The 26,021-nt window shown below is 33.5% G+C and overlaps 1 protein-coding gene across 2 annotated transcripts in view; it reads right to left on the reverse strand.

Annotated features, from left to right (window-relative positions):
- Positions 1 to 26,021, reverse strand: part of Rasa2 (RAS p21 protein activator 2) — a 103,886-nt gene that overhangs the window by 60,284 nt on the left and 17,581 nt on the right. For both annotated transcript variants that reach the window (XM_047564412.1, XM_047564411.1), the window contains exons 2-4: positions 23,926 to 24,043; positions 19,068 to 19,171; positions 9,249 to 9,343 (exon numbers count right to left, since the gene is read on the reverse strand). In XM_047564412.1, coding sequence (XP_047420368.1) covers positions 9,249 to 9,343; positions 19,068 to 19,171; positions 23,926 to 24,043 — 317 coding nt within the window. The remainder of the gene's footprint in view (positions 1 to 9,248; positions 9,344 to 19,067; positions 19,172 to 23,925; positions 24,044 to 26,021) is intronic.

Genomic DNA, 26,021 nt, shown 5'->3' on the forward strand with positions numbered 1-26,021 from the left:
GGTGGAGCTGGAACCAAACGAAATAAATCATTCACTAAAATTCTAGGCACGAATATTCATGAAATCATATATAATTTACAAAGCAGGGTCTTCTGTTATTCCTGCCTTTAATATTAATAAGCTCTACTATTCAAGAGTGACCTTGAAGGTTCACAATGTAATCACTTATACTATTATTCAACTAGAATTTTAAGTCATGTTTTCTGTAATGCCAGCATGTGTGTTACTTAGCCAACAAGGGATCTTAGCCATCTGAACAAACATCTGCATCTGAAAGCAGTTTTGCTATTTTAAAATGCAGTATTTTATAATAGAAACTGTATACTAACAAAGCACTCCCAACCATCTAATAGGAAATGTCTAGGACCTACATAAACACCATTAAAACAGAAAGTAGAAAAGAGTATGATCATTTTATTCATAATTAAAATCAGTACTGTTAAGGCTAGAAATAAAGAGCTATTTAATGGGATTCTATCATTACCACAGAGACAGAGCCTACCTAGTGTGTTCCTTACTCCCACTGCCTGGTAAGCAGAACATTCCTTTGGTATTAGTCAGTAATGACACAATTGTGTATAACCTAGTCAAGAAAACAGTACGGACAGAATAGGCAGATACAAACCACCTACTTATTAGGGTAGAACATTAAAATTAAAAAGCTTTATGGGATTGGGGATATAGCTCAGTTGGTAGAGTGCTTGCCTCGCAAGCATAAGGCCCTGGGTTCAAATCCCTAGCACTGCAAAACAAACAAACAAACAAACAAAAAACAAAAAAAGAAAACAACAAAAAAGCTTTATGAATTAAATTAAGGAAAAGTATAATTTATAAACTACAAAACACCTCATTGTACACATAAATATGGAAACGTGTACATGATACTTAGTACAGAAGCAAATTACAGAATACGGTGTATAATATGTTAATTTGTAAAAAAAACTCAACACACACACACACACACATACACACACACACACACACACACACACACACAGACATATATATTCACCAAAAATTGACAGACATTATCTTTAGTAAGGAATTTGGATTTTGGCTTAGCTTGTTTTGCTTTAGAATTTCAAGCTTTACTATCAATCTAGATATTCAAAGCTTCTACTAGTGTACTACTGTGCTGCTTTTAGTAAAGAAAAATGAACAAAGGTGTCAAATTATTTGAGGCTGCTTTTCAGTTGTTAGAAAAATAAAATCTATGAACATTTTAGAAAATTTAGTCTTCTTGGCTATTTCATGTAAAATTTCAGTTTTACTTGTATCTGTCATCATTTTATAGATTTGAATTACAGCAAATCAAGTCTTTATTTTTTTGAGGGGACAGCTGAGTTCAGAAAAATATGATATTCTCTACCCTTGAGGCCAAGAACAGTGGCTAAGAATAGACATATGATGCAGTTCTGGCCAATGAAATAGAAAGAGCAGTTGTGGTGGGCTATCATGAATCTTCTTTGGAAGAAAAGCCTCAGATTATTTCCAATCTATTTAAAATTCCACTATTCCATTAAAAATGAACAAACATGCCAGAAGATAACACCAAAACCATAAGGAAAAATAAAATGACAAGAGCAACAGATTTACAAGAGATTAAATGAGAATTTAAAATAATTATTTTGCCGGGTGTGGTGGCACAGCCTGTAATCCCAGCAGCTCGGGAGGCTAAGGCAAGAGGATCATGAGTTCAAAGCAGCCTCAGCATAAGTGAGACCCTAAGCAACTCAGTGAGACTTGTTTCTAAATAAAATACAAAATAAGGCTGGGGATGTGGTTCAGTAGTTGAGTGCCCCTGAGTTCAATTCTTGGTGCCAAAAAAAAAAAAAACCCAAAAAATTAGTTTAACAATTTTTAAAGATAGAAAGCAAAGTGTTCCAATTCAGCAGATAACTGGGAATTATAAAATGAATCAAATGACAAATTTAGAACCAATTAACAAACAAAGTGAAGACATATTTAGATTAACCAGTTGAAAAAATGATTGGGAAATGGGAGATGGGTCAGTCAGTAGAAAAAATTCACAATAAAACAGAAAAGAATAAAGCATAAGAGACATATGAAACACAGTTAAACAGTCTACTATTAATGTAACTGGAATTCCAACAGAGAACGAATAGGCTAAAAAAAATGTAGATGAAAATATAATTGCCTGGAATTGCCCAAAACTGATGAAAGGCATCAAGTCATAGATTCAAGAACTCCTGGGATCACACAATAGGATAAACATAAAGAAAACTACAACTAGACACAGCACAATAAGACAGCTAAGAACTAACAGAAGTCCTAGATGGGCACAATGACTCACACCTGTGACCCCAATAGCTCAGGAGTTTAAGGCAGGAGGATAGTGAGTTCAAAGCCAGTCTCAGCAACTTAGTGAGATCCTGTCTCTAAATAAAATACAAAAAAAGGGCTGAGGAAGTGGTTCAGTGGTTAAGTACCCCTGAATTCAATTCCTGTGACAAAAAAAGAAAGAAAGTCCTAAATGCAACCACAGAAAACAGAGACATTACCTACAAAGAAACAACAGTAAGACTGTGTGTGACATGGTACCACAGCATGTTTGATGATGAACATGCAATGGTGATTTAGTCCTCAATTGTTTTTTTATTATTTAATCTCCTGAGGGAAGGGATGCTCAATGAGAGCAAAATTTTCACATGTGTCAGGAAATGTTGGAAGGTTAAATACATTGCACTGTATTGTATACTTCTAATTTAAAATAAATTCTTAGAAGGTATTATTCAATGTGAATTTCATAGCATTAATTATGTTAGGCTGATATATACAATTTAAAATTATATTCCTTTGTATTAAGGAGCATTTTGGGGAATTCACATTACTCTGATACTATCTGAAGGTTTAGTATTTTTACATTCTAAATGTATTTCAATTAATTTTACAAAAATTTCACAGAGAAATACCTATGATCATTTGAACTTTACATTAATGTATATTCTGTACCATATAAAAATACATGTTAAACTCTGCACACAGTTTGGGGAAACTCAGATGAATAGAGGTATTTGGGCAAAGTACAATGTAAGAATTTAAAATTCTCTCAAGTCTAAACATTTTTTAAGTCACAAATCAATAAATTTTAACAAACATTTCCACATAAAAGAACTAAGTTCAACTGGTCAAAAAACATTATGAGGGGTGGGATCATGGCTCAGTGGTACAGCGCTTGCCTAGCATGTGGGAGGCACTGAATTCAATCCTCAGCACCACATAAAAATAAATAAACAAAATACAGTTATACCAAAAAATGTAAAAAATTATAGGAGAGGAGAATCAAAGCTTCTGGACTTCTGATGAAAAAAAAATTTTTTTTTTGAGACAGGGTCTTACAATGTTGTCCAGGCTGGTTTCAAACTCATTGTCTCAAGTGATTCTCCTGCCTCAGTTTCCCAAGTAGCTGGGATTATAGGCATTACAGGCAAGTGCCACCACACCTGGTTAAGAGCATATTCATACATATATATAAATTACCTCTGTAAATCATTTTAAACACAATTCCTGTGATATAAAAAGCAAAATAAAGGTTTTACTTATTTCTTATATCAGTGGTAGTTCTTTATGGTAAGATTTGTTTTCTCCTTAAACATTTAATATGATCTAGGATGGTTAATTCCTTTGTTATTTTACATACACAAATTTATAAACAAAATTTTAAAACAAAACAACCTACAATAATGAACTATGCTTCTTTTGTATTTGTTAGGTCTTAACTGAGCATGTTTTAAAAAACTGGTATAAGAATTACTAGATATAATCACTGCATTTTGTTTTAAATACTTGTTTAAACAGATAAAGCAGAGGCTATGGTAAAAAAAATGATAAAATAATCAATAACTTGTGGCATGATTCAGAAATTCAAGTTAAGCTTGTTGGAAAAGACTTATCAACTTAAGTAATTGCATTGAAAGGTATGACTGACATTACATCTAGATTCTGCTTGTACAAGTTGTGTGAGACAAACACCCTTAATAAGAGCAGTGACCTCTCAATATGGAAGATATGGCTTAATCAGTCTAATGTAAAGCATGAAATAAGGAATGGAAAAATACATAGAAGTTTTTGTGAGTTCCAAGACCTAATAGCTAAGAGCATGGCTGTAGATCACTGAAGCAAAAGAGAATTTACAGAAAGCACCACACAATGCACACTAACATCACCTATGTGGCAATCAATATGGAAAAAGAATACCATGCGAAGTAGACTGGTGACCAGGACCAGAAACAAAGGGAAAGAATGCTTCAAAATTAAGGAAGGGGTTGCCCAGAATCAACTCTGCTAAAGGTCAAATAAGAAGACTGAATAATGACCACTAGACGTAAGTGATATGATGTCATGGGTGATGAGAGCCATTTGTACTCTCCGTATGATCACTGTGGAATCTGAAGACAAAACAGAGTGGCACGAAGAGAATGGTTCAACCCACAGGAGAAAACTGTAAAAGGTAAAAGAACGAAGTCAAGAAAAAAAAAGTTTAAGCAGAAAAATGCACTTAAGAAACACTACTATTCATTTGAAAAGAAAATGGAAAATAATTATTAACATTATAGTAATAAAGCATCTGAGTCAAATTCAAGGTAAGAAGTTATAATTCTTAATTTTTCAACTGTTTTGTAATAAGACTCTACCTTACTTTACTATGAGGATATTTTCATTTGAAGGTTAAATTACGTGTATGCATATTACTTCCCTAGTACTTTACAACCAACCTTTATATTGAAGTTCTCATTTCAAATATGATCCTCAAGCAACAATAAGTTAGCAAGTATTTTGGGTACGAATGTCAATGAGTGGTTAAGCTAGGAAATCAAACATCTCCCCCTTCTGAGGTAGAGATGCCAATCATTTCCTCCACCCAAACCCCCTTTTTTGGGGGTACTGGGGATCTGAACCCAGGGATGCTACATCTCCAGCCCTTCATTTTTTGAGACAGGGTCTCACTAAGCTGCTCAGGGTCTCACTAAATTGCTGTGGCTGACCTAAATCTTGTGATCCATATGCCTCGGTCTTCCAATTCATAGGGATTACAGGTGTAAGCCACTACACCTGGCCCAAACCCCTTTCTTAAGGAGCAAAGCCCCAGAATGTATTGCCCTCCAATGCTTTTCCTCCAACCATATCAAATTAGACTTCAGCAGATATGTGACCCAAGTCTGTCCAATTTGAATTGTTAAGTCTTACTTCTCTTCAAGGGTTAAGAGGCCGCATGGTCACATGACTCAGGCTCGCAGGGCATTTTTTTTTTTTTGGTAGCAAGAAGAGTGGATTTACAGAGAAGCTAGGAAGAGATACAGTCTCATCAGATATACAAAAAGAATACAATAGAATCTTATCTTTAAATGATGTTTTTTCCTTCGAAAGCAAAAACATTCACTATTCACTCTTCAAAATCAAAGGGAAAGAAAAAAACACTACTTCAACAGTGAATACCTGTACTCAATGAGCACAATGGGTATGAGTAGGAAGAAATCAATCAATGAGTCTCAGTTCCCACATGCCTCCTGCTGTGTCTATTACTGCTCTAAGTGGATTTCTATAGTGAACAATGTAGAACACATTTTTCATTCACCATGGCCCCACACATAAGCCAACTATTTTATGTGGTGGTTAACAAAAAACAAACGGCTTTAGTATGCTTTATGAGAAATTAAAGTTCTTTTCAAAAATAAATTTAATTTATATCAAATTTTTCAGGTCTGTTATTGTCATAACCTAACCTCCACTTAAAAGATGCAACTTCTCTGCAAATACTTGATACCTCTCTTACTCAAAGGGACATTCCTATAATTACATTTCAAGAAGCTCCCTAGGAGATTCCTCAGAAAACTTGGAATGGAACCACCATTTGACCCAGTTATCTCACTCCACAGCATATACCCAAAGGACTTAAAATCAGCATACTATAGTGACAGCCACATCAATGTTTATATAGCACCTCAATTCACAATAACTATGCTATGAAACCAACCTAGGTGCCCTTCAACAGATGAATGGATAAAGAAAATGTGGTATATACACACATGGAATATTGCTCAGCCATAAAGAAGAATGTATTGCCAGTAAATGGATGGAACTAGATGCTATCATGCTAAATGAAATAAGCCAATTCCAAAAAAACTGAAGGCCAAATGTTCTCTCAGATATGCAGATGCTAACACAATAAGCAGGGTGGGACAGAGGTTCCACTGGATTAGACAAAGGGGAACAAAGAGGGTGGGCGGGAATAGGAAAGATAGTAGAATGAATGGGACTTAACTTTCCTATGTTCATATATGAATACAAGACCAGTGTAACTCCACATCATGTTCAACCACAAGAATGGCTAGTTATACTCCATGTATGTATAATATGTCAAAATACTTTCTATTGTCATGTATATCTAAAAAGAACAAATTAAAAAAAAAGAAAGAACTGGATTCACTCCATGGCAAAACAAACAAATGAACAATAGCCCCACCCCCTGCCTACATATTAAAAAAAAAGGAAAAAAAAAAAAAAAAAAAAACTCCCTAAGAACTTTCCAATGCCCCTTCTCTTTTTCTTTGAGCTAATTTTTTTTTTTTTAAAGTACTGGGGGACTAAATGCCAATCAAGGGGCTCTCTTACCACTGAGCTAGATCCCCATCTCTTTTTAAAATTTTATTTTAAAACAGAGACTCACTATTGCCCACGGCTGGCCTCAAGGTTGTGATCTTCCTGCCTTAGCCTCCCAAGGAGCTGTGATTACCAGAATGTACCACTGTACACTGCTTTTTTGAGCTAATTTGAGTAGGCTTCTATTCCTGCAGATTTAGATGCTACCTAAGTAACTTTCCTGATCTGCTAAAGACTTTTGATGACTAACAGTACAGAGTATTAAAAAGTCAGAAAGCACTGTGGTTAGGAGTCTTAGATTGTTGCTGGAATCAGTGCTTTAGTAGTGCTGTGACTGTGGGGAAGTCATTTAATCTCTGTGAATCCCATTTATCCTGTCTGTAAAATGGAGGTAATATTACTTACCTCATAGGCTATTATGAAGATTAAATGAGGTAACATATATTATTTAGTACTGTTTAATATATACTGACATGATTATATAAAAGTAATTAGAATTCTTGCTGAACTTAGTCTCATAGTTTTCTCCTACTGCCCTCATCAACTGTTCTTACTTTTTCACAATATTTTTTTTGTAAAATTTACAAAGGTAAACAAACATTTTTTTAAATAATTGGGATCTGTACTAATCATGGGCCACTTTTCTATCTTTTCTAGACTCACAAAGTTAACTTAGTACTACCTGATCCATTTTGGGGGAACATAATAATATTCCCAATGGTACCTTATTTATTTGTATTATGCATCCCTCCCACCTCCTAAGGTACGCTTCCTTCTAAAATCTATTTAAATAGTGAGTAACTCTTACTAGTTAATTATCACTTAAGACAGAAGACAGCAAAGGTTAGCAACCCAGTCATGAAAATAACCTGTAGAAAATTAAAAAATGTCAATATGTATCTAATAGATATACGGTGCTTCCACAATTTTCTTGTTTCAGAGATGTTTTATATATATAACTATTTCAGTATTAATCTCTAATAAGCGTTATACTATATAGATTTCTACTTTTTCAGAACTAGAGTCCTTAAATCCTTTAGCAAATTCATACTGGTCAGAAGAACACTTATTAAGCTAAATCTTATAATAATCCTCAAATTTCATTTCAGACAAAATGTTCAAAACCATTTCTAGTCTTCTCTTAAAACTATTAGAAAAATTAATATTATACCAAAAGTTTCTCATGATCAGTGGAAAAGGTGTTAAATCAGGTACCAAAAACTAAAAATAAAATAAAAAGAAAAGCAGGTATTTTAATGTAAAATTTTCATGTATGCCTTCTGTAGAGGCATATTATTTAACATATAATAGCCACCAGATTGGTGGTAAAATATTTTATATTTGTACAGCAATGAATGGTTTTTAAAGTACTCTTAAATATATTCCACTTAATTCTTAACAATCATATGAGTCAAAGATGACTTTTCCGGTTTTATATAAATGAAATTCAAGGTCATTAAAGTAACCACATAAAAACACTAGGACCTAAATTTTCTGACTTCTAATTTAAGCCTTTTCCACTTCCTCATATTGCTTCTCACCTGTATCATTAACAACACTGTCTAATTGGTATCTTAAAAGTACTTATAATCAAATGGAAAGAAGAGTATTAAAATGGGGTAGAGTAGATAAAACAGGAAGAGTAGGTTGTATGTTGTATTTTGTATTTAAGCAAGAGTTTTAGTACACAAAGCTCAGTTTTTTGAGAATCTCATCACAAAGAATGCTTGAGAGGTTATGAGGAAATAGAGAAACAGGCACTTTATTTGCAAATTATCTGTGGGTGTGCATATAGCACTTTTTTTGTCTTAAACTTCTGTTTGAGTCACAGCGCAAATTATAACTTCTTTTAGAGAAGAATCCTGTTTGCAGTTATGCCCTCGGGAAATTGTTTCACAATACTTACCATATTTTATATATAAATAGGGTTACAGAAAATTTTTTTCCCTTTAGATAGAAATAACAATTTCTAAGACAGAGCAACTCAAACTTTCCAGAAGGAAATAGAAACTTCAGCTATGTGGTTAAAAGATTAATTTCTACTCGTATAGAATCTGCAAAAGGCCTCTTATTTTGACAAAAGGAAAGAAGAGATTAAAAGGAGTAATGATACCCTTTCAAATAAAAATAGAGGTGAACAACAGGAAGGGTGGGTATGGGAATGAAGCTTTGCACGGTGGGCTCAGGCATGGTTTGAATGAGTAACATCTTCCCAAGTCTAGCTTATTGGAGAGTGAACAGAGTATCCGATGAAAATGAATAAATCACAGACTTCTAAGGTCAGAGTTAATAAAACATGCCTTTTCTCTTCTCTAAAAAAATTAATACTTTGCTTCTGTTTATTCAAACAGCAGAACTAAGGTAGGAAAAAAATCTGTGCTCCCTAATGTAATCTCCTTGAACTCACACATTTGCATACACACGTGCAGTATTTTTTAATAAATACACCATAGCCATTTCCTTTTAGCGCTATATTACCCACAGTTCTATATTACTCAAAGGTCTATAATCTGATATTAAAATTTAAAATAAAGTATCACAAACTCTAGCTAAATAAGCCAGCATAAACATTTCATTTTCACTCATTTTCTGTGTGTGATTCGCATTACTTAAGACTTAATATTTACCTGAACCTCTGAATTGGAATCAATGGGCTGTAGTGAAAACCAAGTTTCTTTGCCACTATGATTACACAAGTCTTCTTTTTTGATGGCTACTTTTCCTATAAAAAATAAGTAAAACAATTTGAGAAAACATGTTGCATGATCCTAAGACTCATCAGCACTGTCATATAAAATACTTTATAGAAAATATTTTAAAGTTCTTTGCACCTATGATATAAAAAATATGTTTCTATAAAGCTTCCTATGTCTAAAGAATGAAGAAGTGTCTCCTCCTTGTCCCTTGTGAGACCCTTCTCTGGGCCATTCTGAATCAGGAGATTGGACAAAAACTCAGTTGCATTTGCATGCAATTGCACTTTGTAGTAGTTACTCAGATTCACACTCTTACCCATAGTATATACAGTATAAAAAGCAACGTGAAATGGCAGTGAAAACTAATCTTCCCACCTGTTCAACACTTATGAATGAACCATATGTTCAGATTAATTTTGAGCAGATATAGCTGCATTTAGTAATAGGTTATAAGTACCAATTAAGTAAAAAGGAAAAACCATATCATACATTACTAACTGAAAACTATACTAGTATTAAAAATTCATCCTATCAAAACAATACACTGACTCCACTGCTTCACTACAAAAACCAAGGCAGTTCCCTAAAGAGTTTCACCTCCCAGGGAAAGACCCAGCACAATGAACAAAGTAATATGAGAGGAAGAAACAGAAATGTTCTTATTATAATGAAGTATTTGCCATGGTGGTATAAAGCATTTCCTTCCTCAATTCAAGTTTTAAGAAGTAGAAACAGTTTTGCATATGACTAACAATTTATTCCAAGAGTCTACTCAAAAGCTTTAACGAAGGACATAAACCAAAGTTAAAAGCAGTTCACTTTCTTTCATTTTTTCAAATAAAGATTTCACTTTATGTCTCCTAATTATACTTCATCTTTTCACTTATGACATAAATTTAACATTTGAAAACTTTAAGATAATGGTAAGAAATTTTTTGATGTCAAGACACATCAACTTTTGTATATTAAGTGAAAAGTAAGGACAAAAATAAACAGAAAAGTATGCTTAAAATACTCTTCTGGAAGCAAATAGTGGTGACTATACAATTTTATAATAAAACCCACTGCATTGTATACTTTTATTTTCATTTTACAATATTTTTAAATAATTACAAACGTGGGAGAAAAAAGTTGCAAGAACAGTACAAAAATTTCCATATTCTTTACCCAGATTCCCTAAACATTAGTATTTCACCATGTTTCTCTCCCCCTTTCCTTCTGCTATATATGATTCCTTTTCTAAACCACTGAAAAACAAGTTGTAAATGTAATACATACTTTAAAAGGGTAAATTTTAAGGCATGTAAATTACATCTTAATAAATCCATTGTTTAAAATTTTTTAATCATATTACAGTTTTTGATAAGATTATCTTCCCATTTATGAGTTGCAACTCAAGCTATAGACTGCCTACTTATGTGTAATTTTAATAAAAAGATTAAAATACACAATTAAGATTTGTTATAGTGGTAACTGTATGAATAGTACAACCCAGAGGATATCTATTGAAAATTCATGAGCTATATCTGTTAACACATGAAAGTTAAAAAATGTAATACTTTAAAATTAATAAAGGGGCCCTAACCAGAATAAATTTCCCCAAACTTTAAAATAATATTTTGGAAGAAATCTCAAGTGATGATTAAAATCTTTATGTGAATACACAACATTTATAATTCATTCAAATATTGTAGCAAATGGCACTAGGAAGATATACCTTGTTTCTCTGTGATAAAAGTTTAGATAGAAATAATGGAAAAACAAAATTTTCCTACTACTGAATTAAGAGACAAGTACGAAACTGAAACATCCACATATTCCTTATACTATTAAATGAATTTATATTAAGAACTAAGTCATACAACTTTTGGTACTTTTTATTTATGGGTTATATAGAATTTCTAGCAAATTAATAAAATACTAGGAAAAGTTGGGATATAAAATTATGACAAAGTATTCAAAATTGTATGCCACAAATGATTATCTTAGTTTCAATCACCACTGATTCCACATGAGATAATTAAATTTAAAGGTAATGCATGATAGTCTGATACTTTGAAAAAATAATACATGTATACACAGAAATAGCTCTATATATCCTGTAGCTGAAGTTCTTACCTTTTGGAAACCATTCCCCCTGCTCTTAAGAATCTTTGTAGTTATGTTATCTTTGGTGTCCTATCTCCACAAAAAGGAACAGATAATATCTGGCATACAATTTTTTTTTGGTGCTGGGAATCAAACCCAGGGACTAGCACAAGCTAAGAAAGTGCTCTACCACTGAGTTCTGGCATACAATTTTAAGAGCATTTACCTACCATCCAGAAACTGATTGGTAGAGTGCTGATAAGAACCTCTGATCTACAATTCCCTTGATGTCTAGTTTTATATGTAATTTTTGAATGTTGATGTAGATGTACATATATTATGTGTACATATAATATAAAGCAAGTACCAACTTTTAAAAGAGGGTTCTAAAACAAATTTTATTCAGAAGTTTATAGGTTTGGCCAATTCATTCCCTCATTCTACATACAGCCACACTGACAATATGTTTAAGTGATGATTTGATTTCCACGCTCCCTCAACCTGTCTAACCAACAATGTTTCTAAAAACTGTAGGAATCCACTTGTCCTATTTATGACTCACAACTCAGGTCATCTTCTCTATCACATCTTCTCTATTCTCTTTTATTTCAAAAGTGAATCCTCACAAGTCCAAAACTCCAGAAACAAAATCCTCTTCCTCTTACTCAGTCCCTCATATAACATGATACTCATTGTCACTGAAGAGTTGTATGGTTCTTGTCCTATGAGAGGGAAACTCTTCTCTGACTAGCTGCATAAATAAGTCATTTGTAAGCTAAAAAGAACTTGAAGTGTTATTGCCAAATCTTATTCTTAAGTCCCTAAGATGTCAGTTTCTGATATATAAAGATGGAGTTGCATGAGGCTAGTTGGCCTGAAGAACCAGGGAAGAAAGAGCACATAATCTCAAGAAGCCAGAAATTATTATATAAAAATTCTAGACGAAGACAAAGAGATATATTTTAACTCATTAGGTAGCAGGAAACCTACAACAGGTTCAGCATTTTATTAAGCAATATGACATCTGAAAAAGAAATGCATGTCATGAGAATAAAACAGGTGAAGGGGAGTGGAGAACAGAAGAATGAAAGACAGAAAAAGGTAGGAGGGTAAATGAGAAGGAAGTATGGCGTAGGGAGGGAAATAAGACGTTAAGTTTCTGAAACACAAGACAAAAAAAAATCACTATTCTGATTTATTGTTCTTATCATTAAACTGGCATGCATTAACTGTAAAAGACAAAGCAGTGTAATATGGAAGAAAGAGCGCTGAACTCAAAAGCCAGCAACCTCCTTAACAGGTAGAGGCTATCATCCCCATTTTACAAAAAATAAAAGATGAACAATATTTAGAAGTGCCTACTAACAAGTGATGAAGCCAGATTTTGGAGCCAGTCTGTGCCTACTGATGTTCCTTCTGGTACAGGTACTAATTCTGTAGACTAGTGTCAATTCTGTTACTTATTAGCTGTGTAACCATGAGTTAATTATTTGAACTCTCTACATCTGATTTGCCTCCTCTGCATGAGAAATGACTTTCAACTCTAATGATCTTAAAAACTATTCTTGCCTCTACTGGTCCCAAAGGTTGTTTTCATTTAAGGTTTATTATTTTTTAATAAATCAACTCATTATTTCACTAGCCATGAAATCACCAACTTTAAAAAAAAAAAAAAAGGGAAAGAAAAGAGAAAGAAAAAGAACAATTATCCAGGAACAAACTTCCCAACAAATCATTTAAAGGTATTATTTCATTTCCCCACTGTCCTGGCAGACAGAGCTTAAAACCAAACAAACAACACTAGATACTACAATAATTTCTTAAATAGACAAAGACAGGAAACAAAAAGAAGTGAAGGAACCACCTTTGTGTCTAAATTTAAAAAGTATTCTTAGCTTTCCAATACAACTTTTAAGCAATATTTTCTTGCCATCAGTAAAAACTAGTTTATCCTTGGGGCCCATTTTTAGTCATGATATGGTCTTAGAATTTCAAACTGATACAGATCCTGCTTCTACTTGAGCACCTGGGAGAAATGGCTGAAAGAATAGATAAAGGTGGTGATGAGTGGGACTGCCTATATAAGACCAAAAGACTGAATGAATTCTGCAGATAATCAACAAGAGCAATTCAGAGCCAAAGGCAGCACTTAGAAGCCTTAGTATACAGGGTTTAGGTGGATGCATTTTGGTCTCTGTGGTAGACTAAACTGGTATGTTAGTGTCTTCCAATAAATCATGCTTTCAGGTATGTAGGCCATTGTGTATTCCCCTCCAGCACTGACTCTGGGACTGGTTATGTGACTTGCTTTGGCCAATGGAACATCAGAAAACATAATGCAAGAAAAGGCTTAATAAGCACCTGTGCAGTAGCACTTGAACTCTTGGAATGCAGAAACCACGTGGAGAGTAAGAACCAGCTAATAACTAGCACAGACAATCAGACCGTCAGAGCATTCAGCACCCATCTCCCAGATAACTTTACATTAGCAACTCCAAGTAAGATCAGCCGAACTATTCAGCTGAGTGAAGTCCAAACTAAGAACCCAGAAGATCATATATATGGTTACTGTATTAAGCCACTAAATATCAGCTGATTTGTCTGTAGTAATGGATAACTGGCATAGTACCTATACAAACAGATACAAAGTGTTGCCACAAGCAAATTCTAAACAGTAGATCTGACTTAAGAGCTAAATTCCAGCAGAAATTACTATTCAAAGAGTTGGAAAAGACCTAACTATTTAAAACCCAGCCTTATTTTATAGATGAACAGGCATACAAAAGTGACTTGTTAAAAGGTTACAGAGTCAGTGACAGAGTTATGACTGGAATTCAGGTCTCCTACATCCTAGTGAAATACTCTTTGTACAATTCAGAGCCAAGGGGAAGTGGGGGGGGCTGCCAACATCTACTAAGATAGCCACAATTTACTTGAATTTTCTTGAACAATAATTTCCTTGAAAAATTCCCTTAAAAATAAAAGAACTAGAACATTGGGAGGCAAATATTTACATTTTAATTTCAATATTAAAATCACTCATTAGAAATAAAAATATATTCTTTAAGTATTTTTATCCATCTTACTCCTTTCAGGAAAGATGTTACTATATATTAGGAAAATATGTCACTGTAAAAGAGGACTTAAACTTTACAATTACCTTTTGTAGCATGTATCATACACCTCACAAGTTTTTAATTAATCCACTATCTATTTTTTGCACCAGCTATTCCTGGCACATCAAGATGCCCAATATGAGAAAATTATGCCCTGTATTGATAATTATTACTTCAGGGAAGGGGACTGCAAGAGGGCAGTACTCAAAAGTAGTTAAGAGGGCTGGGGATACAGCTCAGTTCATAGAAAGCTTGCCGGTCAAACACAAAGCCCTGGGTTCAATCCCCAGTACCGCAAAAAAAAAAAAAAAAAGTAATTAAAGGTTGTGGGTAGAGCTCAGTGGTTAAGAGCTTGCCTTGCCTTGCATGTGTGAGGCCCTGAGTTTAATCCCCAGCACTGCAGGAAAAAAAACAAAATACCTCAAAGTAATTCAGCATTATTTCTAATGTCCTAAATTAAAAAAACATTTTACAAGAATAATTTCTAATAGCTCAAAATAAAAACAAAACAACTTTATGAGCTAATAACAGAAAGTATGTTAAACTAGAAAAATGTTAAAAATGTAAGTAAAAATATCAAGACCATTTTTTTGAAATTTTATATATATATATATATATATATTTAAAGGTAGACACAATACCTTTATTTTATTTTTATGTGGTACAAAGGGTTGAACCCAGGGTCTCACACGTGCTAAGTGAGCACTCTATCACTAAGCCACAACCCCCAGCCCTCAAAGACCATTTTCAAAATGGGGATATACTATGTTTACTTTTAATATTAATTTCTACATGAAAAAACAAACATCCCACTAAATGTAGGTATTTTATCTTTCCCTATTTTTATAAGAAATAACATTTAAGAAGAAAAATCTTCAGGTCCACAGTTATGGATTTTTGACACCACTTAATAAAGAATTAATTTTTACTTAAGATTGATTTTTACTTCAAAAATAAATACTAGGGCTGGGGTTGTAGCTCAGTGGTAGAGTGCTTGCCTTGCAAATGTGAAGCACTGGGTTCAATCTTCACCACCTCATAAAAATAAATTTAAAAATAAAGACATTGTGTCCATCTATAACAAACCAACCAACAAATAAATAAATAAATAACAAAGCCAACTTTCAGAAATCCTAATTATAAACTTCAACTAAAGGACTTTCCTAAAATATATACATAGATTATATGTAAAGGGACAAGAGAAATCACTAAACTTTCTTAAAGAGATACCATGATGGTCAAAGTTACATACTCTCCTCAAGGGTACTAATAACTACTAACAGCCTCTATCCAATCCTTGCCCCCTCTCGCTCTCTGGTTGCTGACATTTTTAAAAGACTTCCTTGCCTCCTGTGGTAGCAATCTCCTCTCTCTCTCTTTCCTACTTTTCTGATAAGGCTTTATCAGTGTTCACTGAAGCCTCTGTATCCCTGAAACCCTTCTTGTATGCTAGGTAATTTCACTCATTCCAGCACAGTCTTCAAGTATCACTTAATGCTGATGCTCTCAAATCTGCAGCTCCAGCTCTTTTCTTTAAGCTTCAAATCTGTATTCCCAGCTGTCAACTAACATGTCCAACAAGAAATTCCCCAGATAATACAAGGTTAACTTGTTTAAAACCAAAATCTCTTCTCTCCGTTTTACCATCTCCCCAAACTGAATGATCTCCTTGTGTTCCCTATCTCAGTTAATGACAGCCATAGAAACAACATCATTTGTAACTCTTCCCCTTCTCACATCATCTTTAACCCCTTGGTCCTTAAGTCCTATGTGAAACCTTTCAAGTACATTCTCTCATTCACATTCCCACTAACACTGCCCTATTTAATTTCATTTGATAACAGTCTCCTCGTTGCTCTCCAGGTCTTAATCTCTCCTATTTTAAATCAACAAATTTCTATTGCCTACAACTTCCAAACTAGAAATTCAACATATAAAGATTACAAAAAGTGTAATAGATATGTGTGTGTGTGTATACCTACACATACACACTGTCATATACAGTGGTATATATTCTTAAGAAATTCAAAATCATTGTCTTCAGGATAAAGTCTAAGCTCCTTAGTATCTGATATGTGGAACATGTTTTAGGGTCCATCACAGTCTGGCCCCAGTTTACACTCCCAGCTTTACTTTCTATCACCTACCTATGCAAGTTATATACTCAATCAGGATACGCCACAAATATAAGGTTCACCTTCCCCCTCCACTTCTGCCAATTCCTATCACTTGGTAACTGTTCTTTTCCTACCCAAGTAGTCTCTTAATCCTCCACCAAACAACCTATTCTCCCTCTATGTTCCCTAATGCTTTGTTCATACCTCCAGCACAGACTCTATTATAATACAGTCTGAAAAGCTGAAATATTTTGAGCATCAACATGACATTCAAAAAGTTTCAGATTATGAAGCATTTTAGATTTGGACTATCAGATTAGAGATACTCAACCAGGAAAGTCTATGCAAAACTCCAAAATATGAAACACTTCTGGTCCCAAGCATTCCAGATATAGGATACACAACCTATATATTAATGTTAGAGTAAAAGTCTGTCCCTCTGATTGCATGCAGGCACTCTCAGTCTTATTCATCTTAAAAGTCCCATCTTTTGTATGCTGCACAGAAGTATCTTAGTAAATATTTATATAATTGAATTGAGGATGGCACCTTAGGGGTGAATCATAAATAAGGGGTTGCTAGAAACAGAAGAGTGTATGTAAGTCAAGAAGTACAGATGGACAAAGACTTAAATTTAAGAAAATACAACACCATGAAAAATATTTTCCATGGCTTTCATGAAATTGAATAAGGAATCAAAAGTCAAAAGTGACAAAAACTAAGACAATGCTTTTTTTAAATTTTTTTTTTTGACAATGCTTTCTTGAAAAAGAAAAAGTATTTGGAACATACATAACTAACAAAAGCTAAACTCTCTAACAAATAAGAATAATTAAGAATGAATTAAAGAACTCCAACCAAAAGAAATATCGGTAAAAGAATCAATTCACAGAAGAAAAACATAAAAAGTCAATAAATATTTGAGAAACACTTCAAATTCCTTGAAAATCAGAAAAATCACAAGTTAAAATATAAAATATTATTTTCATCTATCATATTGACAATTTTTTCCCAATGATAGTATCCAAGAATGTCCAGGGTGTGTAAAATGGTTAGGCCCCAAGGCATGCTTGGGGAAAGATACGTTAGTACAAAATTTCTGAAGTCCGATGTAGAAATATATAGAGGAAATCTTAAAATATTCATACCCTTTGACCCAGTATTTTCGATTTTGGAATTTACCCTAAGAAAAAAAAAGACATGCCAAAATTTATGCTGAAGAATATTTGTTTATAGTAACACCACTTAAAAAGCCAAAAATTTGGAAACAAAACGTTCACCAACAAAGAGAGTGGTTAAAACAATACATTTTCATACGAAGTATTTTATACAGCAAATATTTTTGTAAAATATGACACACGGAAAGGATCATTAGATGTATTAAGTGAAAAAGAAAAAAAAACTGAATAAACAATGTAATAATATAAATGCACAAAAAAAAGAATGGGAAAAATATGCCAATCTAGTATCTGTAGTTATTCCTGGGCAGTCACTATCAGTCACTAAAAACATGTTAAAAATTTTGTAAGTAAGAAAAATGTATTGTTTCTAAAAGTGACTTGATTTGCTTAAAAATAACTTTCGTAAAGTTCAAAAAAGGTTTGTCAGAAAAATATGGAAGTTAGACAAGAGAGGGCTTTCAAAAAAATTAAGTACTAAGCACAGGATAGAGACCATTTGTTAGAGAGTTCAATAGCAAAAGCTGAGACACTAGCAGTCAGTTATGAAGACAAAGTCAGATGAACAATTTTTTAAGCTGTAGGAGACTTGAACATGTTTCAATCAGTAAGGAAGAGACAAGAGAAAACGAAATTCAGGGCACTCAGAAGAAAGAGGATAATACATGTAAATTAGACATCTACCCATAATTAACACACTGAGACGGTGGTACAATGCAGCCAGTTTCTGTCAACTATTTAATACATTGACTGATTACCAATACAACCAGGGAGAAAATATATATTTAAAGTTAATTATTTCTCTATTAGAAAAACCTCAAAGACACGTTTTTAAGATGGTCAATACTGATTGCATAAAATCATTTGAATAAAAACATTATTTGAACCTTTCAGCAAGTACTTTTTGAACATTTACTAAATGTAAGGCCATCCCTGCCCTCATAAGTACCACATTTAAAAAAAAAAAATCTAGACCCTAAATGATACACTAAGGAATAAGCATGAGTATTATGCAAGGGCAACCATGGGTAGTATGGAAACAGGATACATGATGAGGGGACCAGTAAGCTTTCTTGAGAAGTGTCATATAAAATAAACACACAAATTAAAAGTCAAATTCAGAAGTAAACAGTCTAGACAACAGGATTAGAAAATTGAGTATTAATTTACAGTTTTAACACTTTACACATAAAGAATGAATATAAATAAACACCAATTTTGTAACAAAAAATAATCATGAATAGTACCTACCTATACGAAGGTCTCGTTGTAAAACATTCTTATCATAAACATAGAAAGACAAATACTGGAAAGTTCTTGGAATCTCAAAGTAAAATTCTTCACTGAAAAATGGACTAGAAAGAAAAGGGGAGAAAGTACATTCCTTCAAATAATATCAAATAATTAAAAAATAACTTATTACTACCACTAACAATAATACTATTAATATTCAAAAGATATTGTCTTCAATAAAATCAATAAAAATTACATACTAAAATTCCATTGAAAAGAACTTTAAAAACCTCAAAATAATTCTCAATGCTAAGTTTCAACTAAATCCTTTACAAACCAAGTTGAACTCAAGAGATCTTGGTTGCCAGGATGAGTTCTAAACAAAGAGCTTTTTAGAAGTCCTGTGGACAGAAGACAGTCATTACCTGGGGGCATGATAACCTAAAGTGGACTTACACGAGAGTTGAGGACCACGTTACTCACACCACCAGCAGTCTTCAAAATATTTAAATATGTAAAATTGTATTAATCACAATAATACATACCACCTAAAGCAAGTAATGTTATGTAAAGTGTTATTTTAAAAATATATTTTAAAAATTGAAACAGGCTATTTTTAAAGGAACTTTATTGAGGTATAAATTACATAAAATAAACTCCAATTTACAGTAGAGGCTAGTGACCTTTGATATATTTATAAGCTTATGTAGACTCTTCCCCAATCAAAATATAGAATATTGCTATTCTCCCCAGAAAGCTCCCTTATTCCCTTCTGCAGTTACCCTACCACACCTATCACAGGCAACCAGAGATCTGATTTCTATCACTGCAGCTCTATTCTAGAATTTCATATAAATGGACTCATACAGTATGTACTATCGTATTCTGCTTCTTTCCCTTGGTTTGTCTGTGAGGTGTTTTCCAATGTTGTTATATACAGTAGTTCATTTGCTTTAACTGCTGTGAAATATTCCATTGTGTTCCACACTCCATTCTCCTAGTGATGTCATTTGAGTGCTTTCCAGTTTGGGCTATTAAAAATAAAGCTGCTATGAACATTTTTATATAAAACATTTTCCAGACACAGACCTTTAATTCTTCTGGATAAGTAACACAGTAAAATTCCTGAGTTAAAGGGCAGGTGAATGTAAACTGTAAGAAACTGTCAAACTATCTTCCAAGGTAACTGTACAATTTTACCCTCCTCACTAGCAACACATGAGCATTCCAGTAGCTTTAGATCAACTGACAGTCTTTAATTTTAGCCATTCTAGTGAATGTGACATTACAAATTTATACACATGTGTAATCTCTACCCTAATCAATATATAAACATTTCTCTCTCCCCCAAAATTTCTCTTGCACCCTTCTGCTATCACCTGTGCCATACTGGTCACTGTCAGCCAAAGTTCTCTCTCTACAGATTATGTTGTAGAACCTACAGTGACAGAAATGGTTTAAAACTGCATTTTCTTGATGAATAATTATGTTAAATATCTTTTAACATGCTTCTTGGCCATTTGTATATGATCTTTTGTGAAATACATGTGCAAGTTTTTTCTATTTTCAATGACTGTCTTCTTACTGAATTAAGTTTTTGCTTTGTTTTTAAATAAATTCCAGATTCAAGTCCTTTGTCAGACTATCTTCACCCAGGTGTGACTTATCATTTAATTTTTTTGACAGTGACTTTTGAATAGAAGGCTCTAATTTACTGGAACCTAAGTTCTTTTCTTTTATCATCAGTGTTTTTTGTATTCTAAGAAAACTCTGCCTACCCCAAAGTTGCAGGGTTTTCTCTTATTAAACAGTTTATTTTTTATAAGTTCATTTTAAGAATGTTATTTGGTTATATTTAAATGCCTCTTTGAAGACATAAATCTCTGAAATCCTAGTAGATATCTTTTCTTATGAATACTTCTTTCTCAAGCATGCTTAAATTACAAAATGATTGTTTAAAAATATCACCATGAAATGCAATATTAGGAAGTCATAATTAAAAAAGCTGAAATGCAAAGTAAAATACTACTACAGAAGTCATTCTGACATTGCCCAAAAAATGGCTGATGCAGTTTTTTAGTTGTTATAAAGTTCAGTTAAATTCTGCACAATTTTCACTTCAAACACAATTGATATTTTTTCCATATTTTAAATGGAAATAGTTGCTCATAATGATGCAATTTGTTGTTACACATTCATACATACACACAGTATAACAACATAATTTGGTCAATATAATTCCCCAGTATTTCCCCTTTCTGCAAACTACTTTCAAAAGTTGGTTTGTTAAAATAACTGGAGTCTTCTAGTTAGTCTCAACGTAAAAATCAAAGCAAAAACAACTATTAGGTAAAGATGACATGTAGATATTTCTGTATTATTTTAAAGAATTATAAAATAGAGAATTTCCTTTATATAGTACATATCTACATTCAAATATTATTTTAGAGCACATTCTAAAGTCAAATAAGAACAGGAGAATTACTAAATTACCTGTATTGTTGTGGCATGAAAATATCGACAACCTAACCTCCATATTTGATTGCCCACATCTTTATATAATTAATTAACTAATCAGTGTATTTGAAGAAGACTTTTCAACAAGGTTGAAGCACCAGTAACGTGCTGTTAATATTTAAATACTACCTCTTTCTTAAAAGGATTTGTACTAGGTTTAGCTTATCTCTTACTACAAATTCTTTTGGGCTGCAAAGTATTTTCAGTTTCATATACCTTTCCTATGAAGAACTCAACAGATATTTTAAATGATAAAAACTAAAAGACATAAAAGGAAACTTCACAGAAAAAAAGGCAAGTACAATGGAAAAAAAAGATATGAAAAAAAAAGTATCAAACTTTTACCTATATACAAAAACTATACTATTCAGAACCTATAAAAGATCCGAATGGTACCAACTGACTTTCAGCTTTACAGCTTATCACAATATCCACAAGCACTAGGATACTGAAATGAAAACAAGGCAAGCAAGGGTTTTTACTACAAATTCTTTTGCCCTATTCCACAATGAAAAACGCTAGAGGACACCCAGAATCCCAGAAGCATCTTATCTAACTACATCAAAATTGCCTGGGGGTGTGGTTGTGGCTCAGTGGTGAAGCGCTTGCCTAGCAAGTGTGAGGCACTGAGTTCAATCCTCAACACCACATAAAATAAAATAAAGGTATTGTGTCCTTCTACAACTAAAAAAAAAAAATTCTTAATTGCCTAAGATAAGCACTGCTAGCTTGAAATTATATCAAGCTGCTATGCAGTTAGAAAAATATGGATCTTAAAAAAAAAAAACTGATTTCATTTTCCCTATACAAACATTCAGAAAGGGTTAAAAAAAAAAAAAGGTGGGTTGATTTTAGTTAGTTATCCATTTATAAGGCTACATATTAGAAACTACTAGGGTATCCAATTTATGGACAGTTACAAGCTACTTTTGTATCTTACTGATCACTTTGCAATATGAAATCCAAGTACATTAAAGTATCAAATTAAATTTTAAATGGTATTAGCTTTGCTTCTAATGTTCTATGACATATGAAAGATTACTCAGTCTCAGTGACTCAATTTTCATTATTTATAAATATAAAACAAAATATATTTATAAATTTATATTTACAAATATAAAGAATACCAAAATTCTAACACAAAGGACAGTTGACTTGTAACTAAAGATTTAAAGTGTATTACTGCAAATCTTTTGGGGCTACTAAAGTTACTTTCAGTTTTATACAGTACCTCCTCTGTGAAGAACTCAGTATATATTCAAAATTATAGAAAATGAAAATAAAGATACAAAGGCAAACTTCAGAGGGAAAAAAAGGCAAGTATAAAGAAAAAAGGGTATGAAAAAATATCAAAAGATATCTCTGAAATACAACTGATCTGAAATACAATTCACATAATTTATGGCATGTAATATTTCACCTACCACATGCTTATTTCAACAACTCCCTGTACCCTTCTTTTAATTCTTATCTCTGAATAAGACTGCATCTTTCCAGCACAGTTCTGCACCAGAATCACGTCCACAAATAGTGCCAGGGGCAGAGATGGCATGTTCTCATTTTATAAATTAGAATTTACTATGATAATCTTAAAGTGCAATTATACTTTAAAAGATGAAAAATCTACTGAAGAGTCCATTCTTTGATAACATACTACTAATTTAAGCAACATATATGAACTTTAAGAAGTAATTTAATTTATTCTTTGGAGAAACAAAATAATGATGTACTCTGAGGTAAATTAAAATAAATGGGCAAAATTTAACCTAGAGAACAGACTGAAATATGATAGTTCTTTTCAAAAACTTGAAAGACCGCCTAGGTGAAAGACACACTAAATTTGCTTCCCACTAATACAAGGGATAAAAATAGGTACAATTTAAGAGAAAAATACATTCTGAGGTGATGAAAGTCACATGAATTAATACATAAATAAACAGAATCCAGCAAGTTATTGGCATATAATTGGTTCTTGTTGTACTAATCATGAACCAACTAAACATAAGATCTTTCTAAGAGTCAGAATAGTTCAAAGACCAAATGAGCTACTTAGGAGGCAATGAACTCCCTGGTCACTGCAACATTACTAAGCAAATGCCACATGATCATTTGTCAAAGCCATGGTCAAGAAGATGATAAGCACAGGCAGTTAGTCCAGTTCAATGAACATTCAGGTTCTTTCAAATTCTTAGATTCTGTAACTCTAAAAATAAATTCCTAATGTAAAAGAAAAGTTTCAAATGCAAATATAAAAGTTTCAAATGAAGAAAGTCTTCTTGATGATTATAATCTGGAAAACATACACATTGATCAATCAATATGTATTTTCTGAATGATAATTTCTAATTTTTCTACCAACCTTAAAGATTTTTCAACAACCTGGGTACGATAAACTTCTTCCTGGTCCAAATTTATGGTACAGAAGCAATCTCTCATCTTGTTGGGTCCAAGATATGGCAATAAATTTTTTGCTTCACCTGTTGGTACAAAAATTAAAATTGGCATTACACATCACCAGTTGCTTTATGGTAAGACTTCTATACAATGAATTCAATCTGACAGAAGGATGTGTGTAACACAGGAAAAAAGAAGTAGTGATTAGAGAAAGATCAACTTGGTCTATTGAGACTGCTAAGACTGAAGGAAGGGACTCTGAGTAAAGGGACATGTGAGGTCATATTACATGACTGCATCCCTGTCTCTGTGAAAGGCAATTCCCCTACTTGTGCTCTCCACGCTATCCCACCAGCACTACCTCAAGGACTTTAATCAGTATAAATTTCTCTTCTACCAGTCTGCTCCCACCCTCATATAAACAAGTATGGGAGTTTCCCAATTTTTTAAAAAAAGCAAACAAACAAAAAAATCTTCTATGACTCTACTTTATTCATCTTGATTATCATTCCATTTCCAGACTCCATTCTCAAAACTTCTCAAAAGCATCATCTCTAGTCAATATCTCCTCCACTTTCTTACTTTTCATTCGTTCTTTGACCTTCTCCAGTCAGCTCTGGATTCCATTATGACAGTGAAACTGCTTCAGCCAAGGGCAACAATACCTTCCAAACTGCTAAATATAAAGATCATTTCCCTGTCCTTATCATATCCAACCTTAAACATTCTTTCCTCTTTAATATGCTCTCCTCGGGCTGGGGTTGTGGCTCAATGGTAGAGCACTTGCCAGATGTGTGAGGCACTGGATTCAATCCTCAACACCACAAAAATAAATAAATAAATAAAGATTTGGTGTCCATCTATTACTAAAAAAATTTTTTTAAAAATGCCTCTCCTCTTTAAAATGTCCTCTTCTCCTGGCTTCCACAAAACAACATTCTGTCTTCCCTCTGTATGGCTGGTCCTCTGCTCACACTTTTCACCTCTCAATGTTGCAAATGCCTCAGGGCTCAGTTCTGGATGCCATTCCCTTCCTTCAGTATGTGAATTCCTGCAGTAGAAGGTACCTGCCAGTTCTGCCTGACCTCCCCCGGTCAAACACTAAGTGTGAACATTCACTTGTCTCCTTGGATATCCAGTAGGTACCTCAAATTTAACCAGTTTCAGCAAACCATGAGGTTACCTCCCCTAAAACATGTTCTTCCCTCATCTCCGGCTCTTAATCACCATCCTCCCACTACCCTCCCTAACCACCACACATCTAGTTTATTAGCAAACCTAGTCAACCTCTAAAACCTCCAAGTCACTATAATCAAGTCAACCTCCAAGTCACTATAATCTTTCATTTGGACAACACCAGATTCCTAACTAGTGCTTCTGCTTCTACTATTACCCTTCCTACACTCCATTCTTCACTAAGCATTGTGATTTGGGGGAGGGAGGGTACAGGGGCAGGTCACTTAACCATTGAGTCACAGCCCAGCTCTTTTTAATATTTTATTTAGAGACAGGGTCTCACTAAATAGATTAGGGCCTCACTGAGTTGCTGAGGCTGGTTTTAAACTTGGAATCATCCTCCTCAGCCTCCTGAACCACTGGGATTGCAGGCGTGTGCCACTTCATCCAGTCTGTGATCTGTTAAACATGATTCAAATCAGTCACTACCCAGCTCTAATACCACACCATTTCACTTAGAGTAAAACCCCATTTTTCTACCACTGTCTTCATGGTCATAAAAACTGTCTGTTCTGACCTCCTCTGCTCTTGCTCTCTCCAGGATCACTTTTTTCCACTCATTAGCCATACTGAGGGTCTCTGCCTGGAAAGCTCTACTCCACTGGTAATTCTTTATTATTCACATCTCAGCTCAAATGTTACTTCTTCAGAGAAACCTTCCCTGTTTATTCTATCTAAAGTTGATAATCCTTCTACTATATTCTATTTCTGTTTTGTCTCCCTGATAGCATTCATAATTATCTAAACCTGTTAATTTTTAATTATGAGTTTATTTTCTAGGTCCTCTGTTCTTGAGGCCAGAGAATTTGTTGAACCTAAAGATCT

This window comes from Sciurus carolinensis, chromosome 9 (genome assembly GCF_902686445.1).
Source record: "Sciurus carolinensis chromosome 9, mSciCar1.2, whole genome shotgun sequence".
NCBI lineage: Eukaryota > Metazoa > Chordata > Mammalia > Rodentia > Sciuridae > Sciurus > Sciurus carolinensis.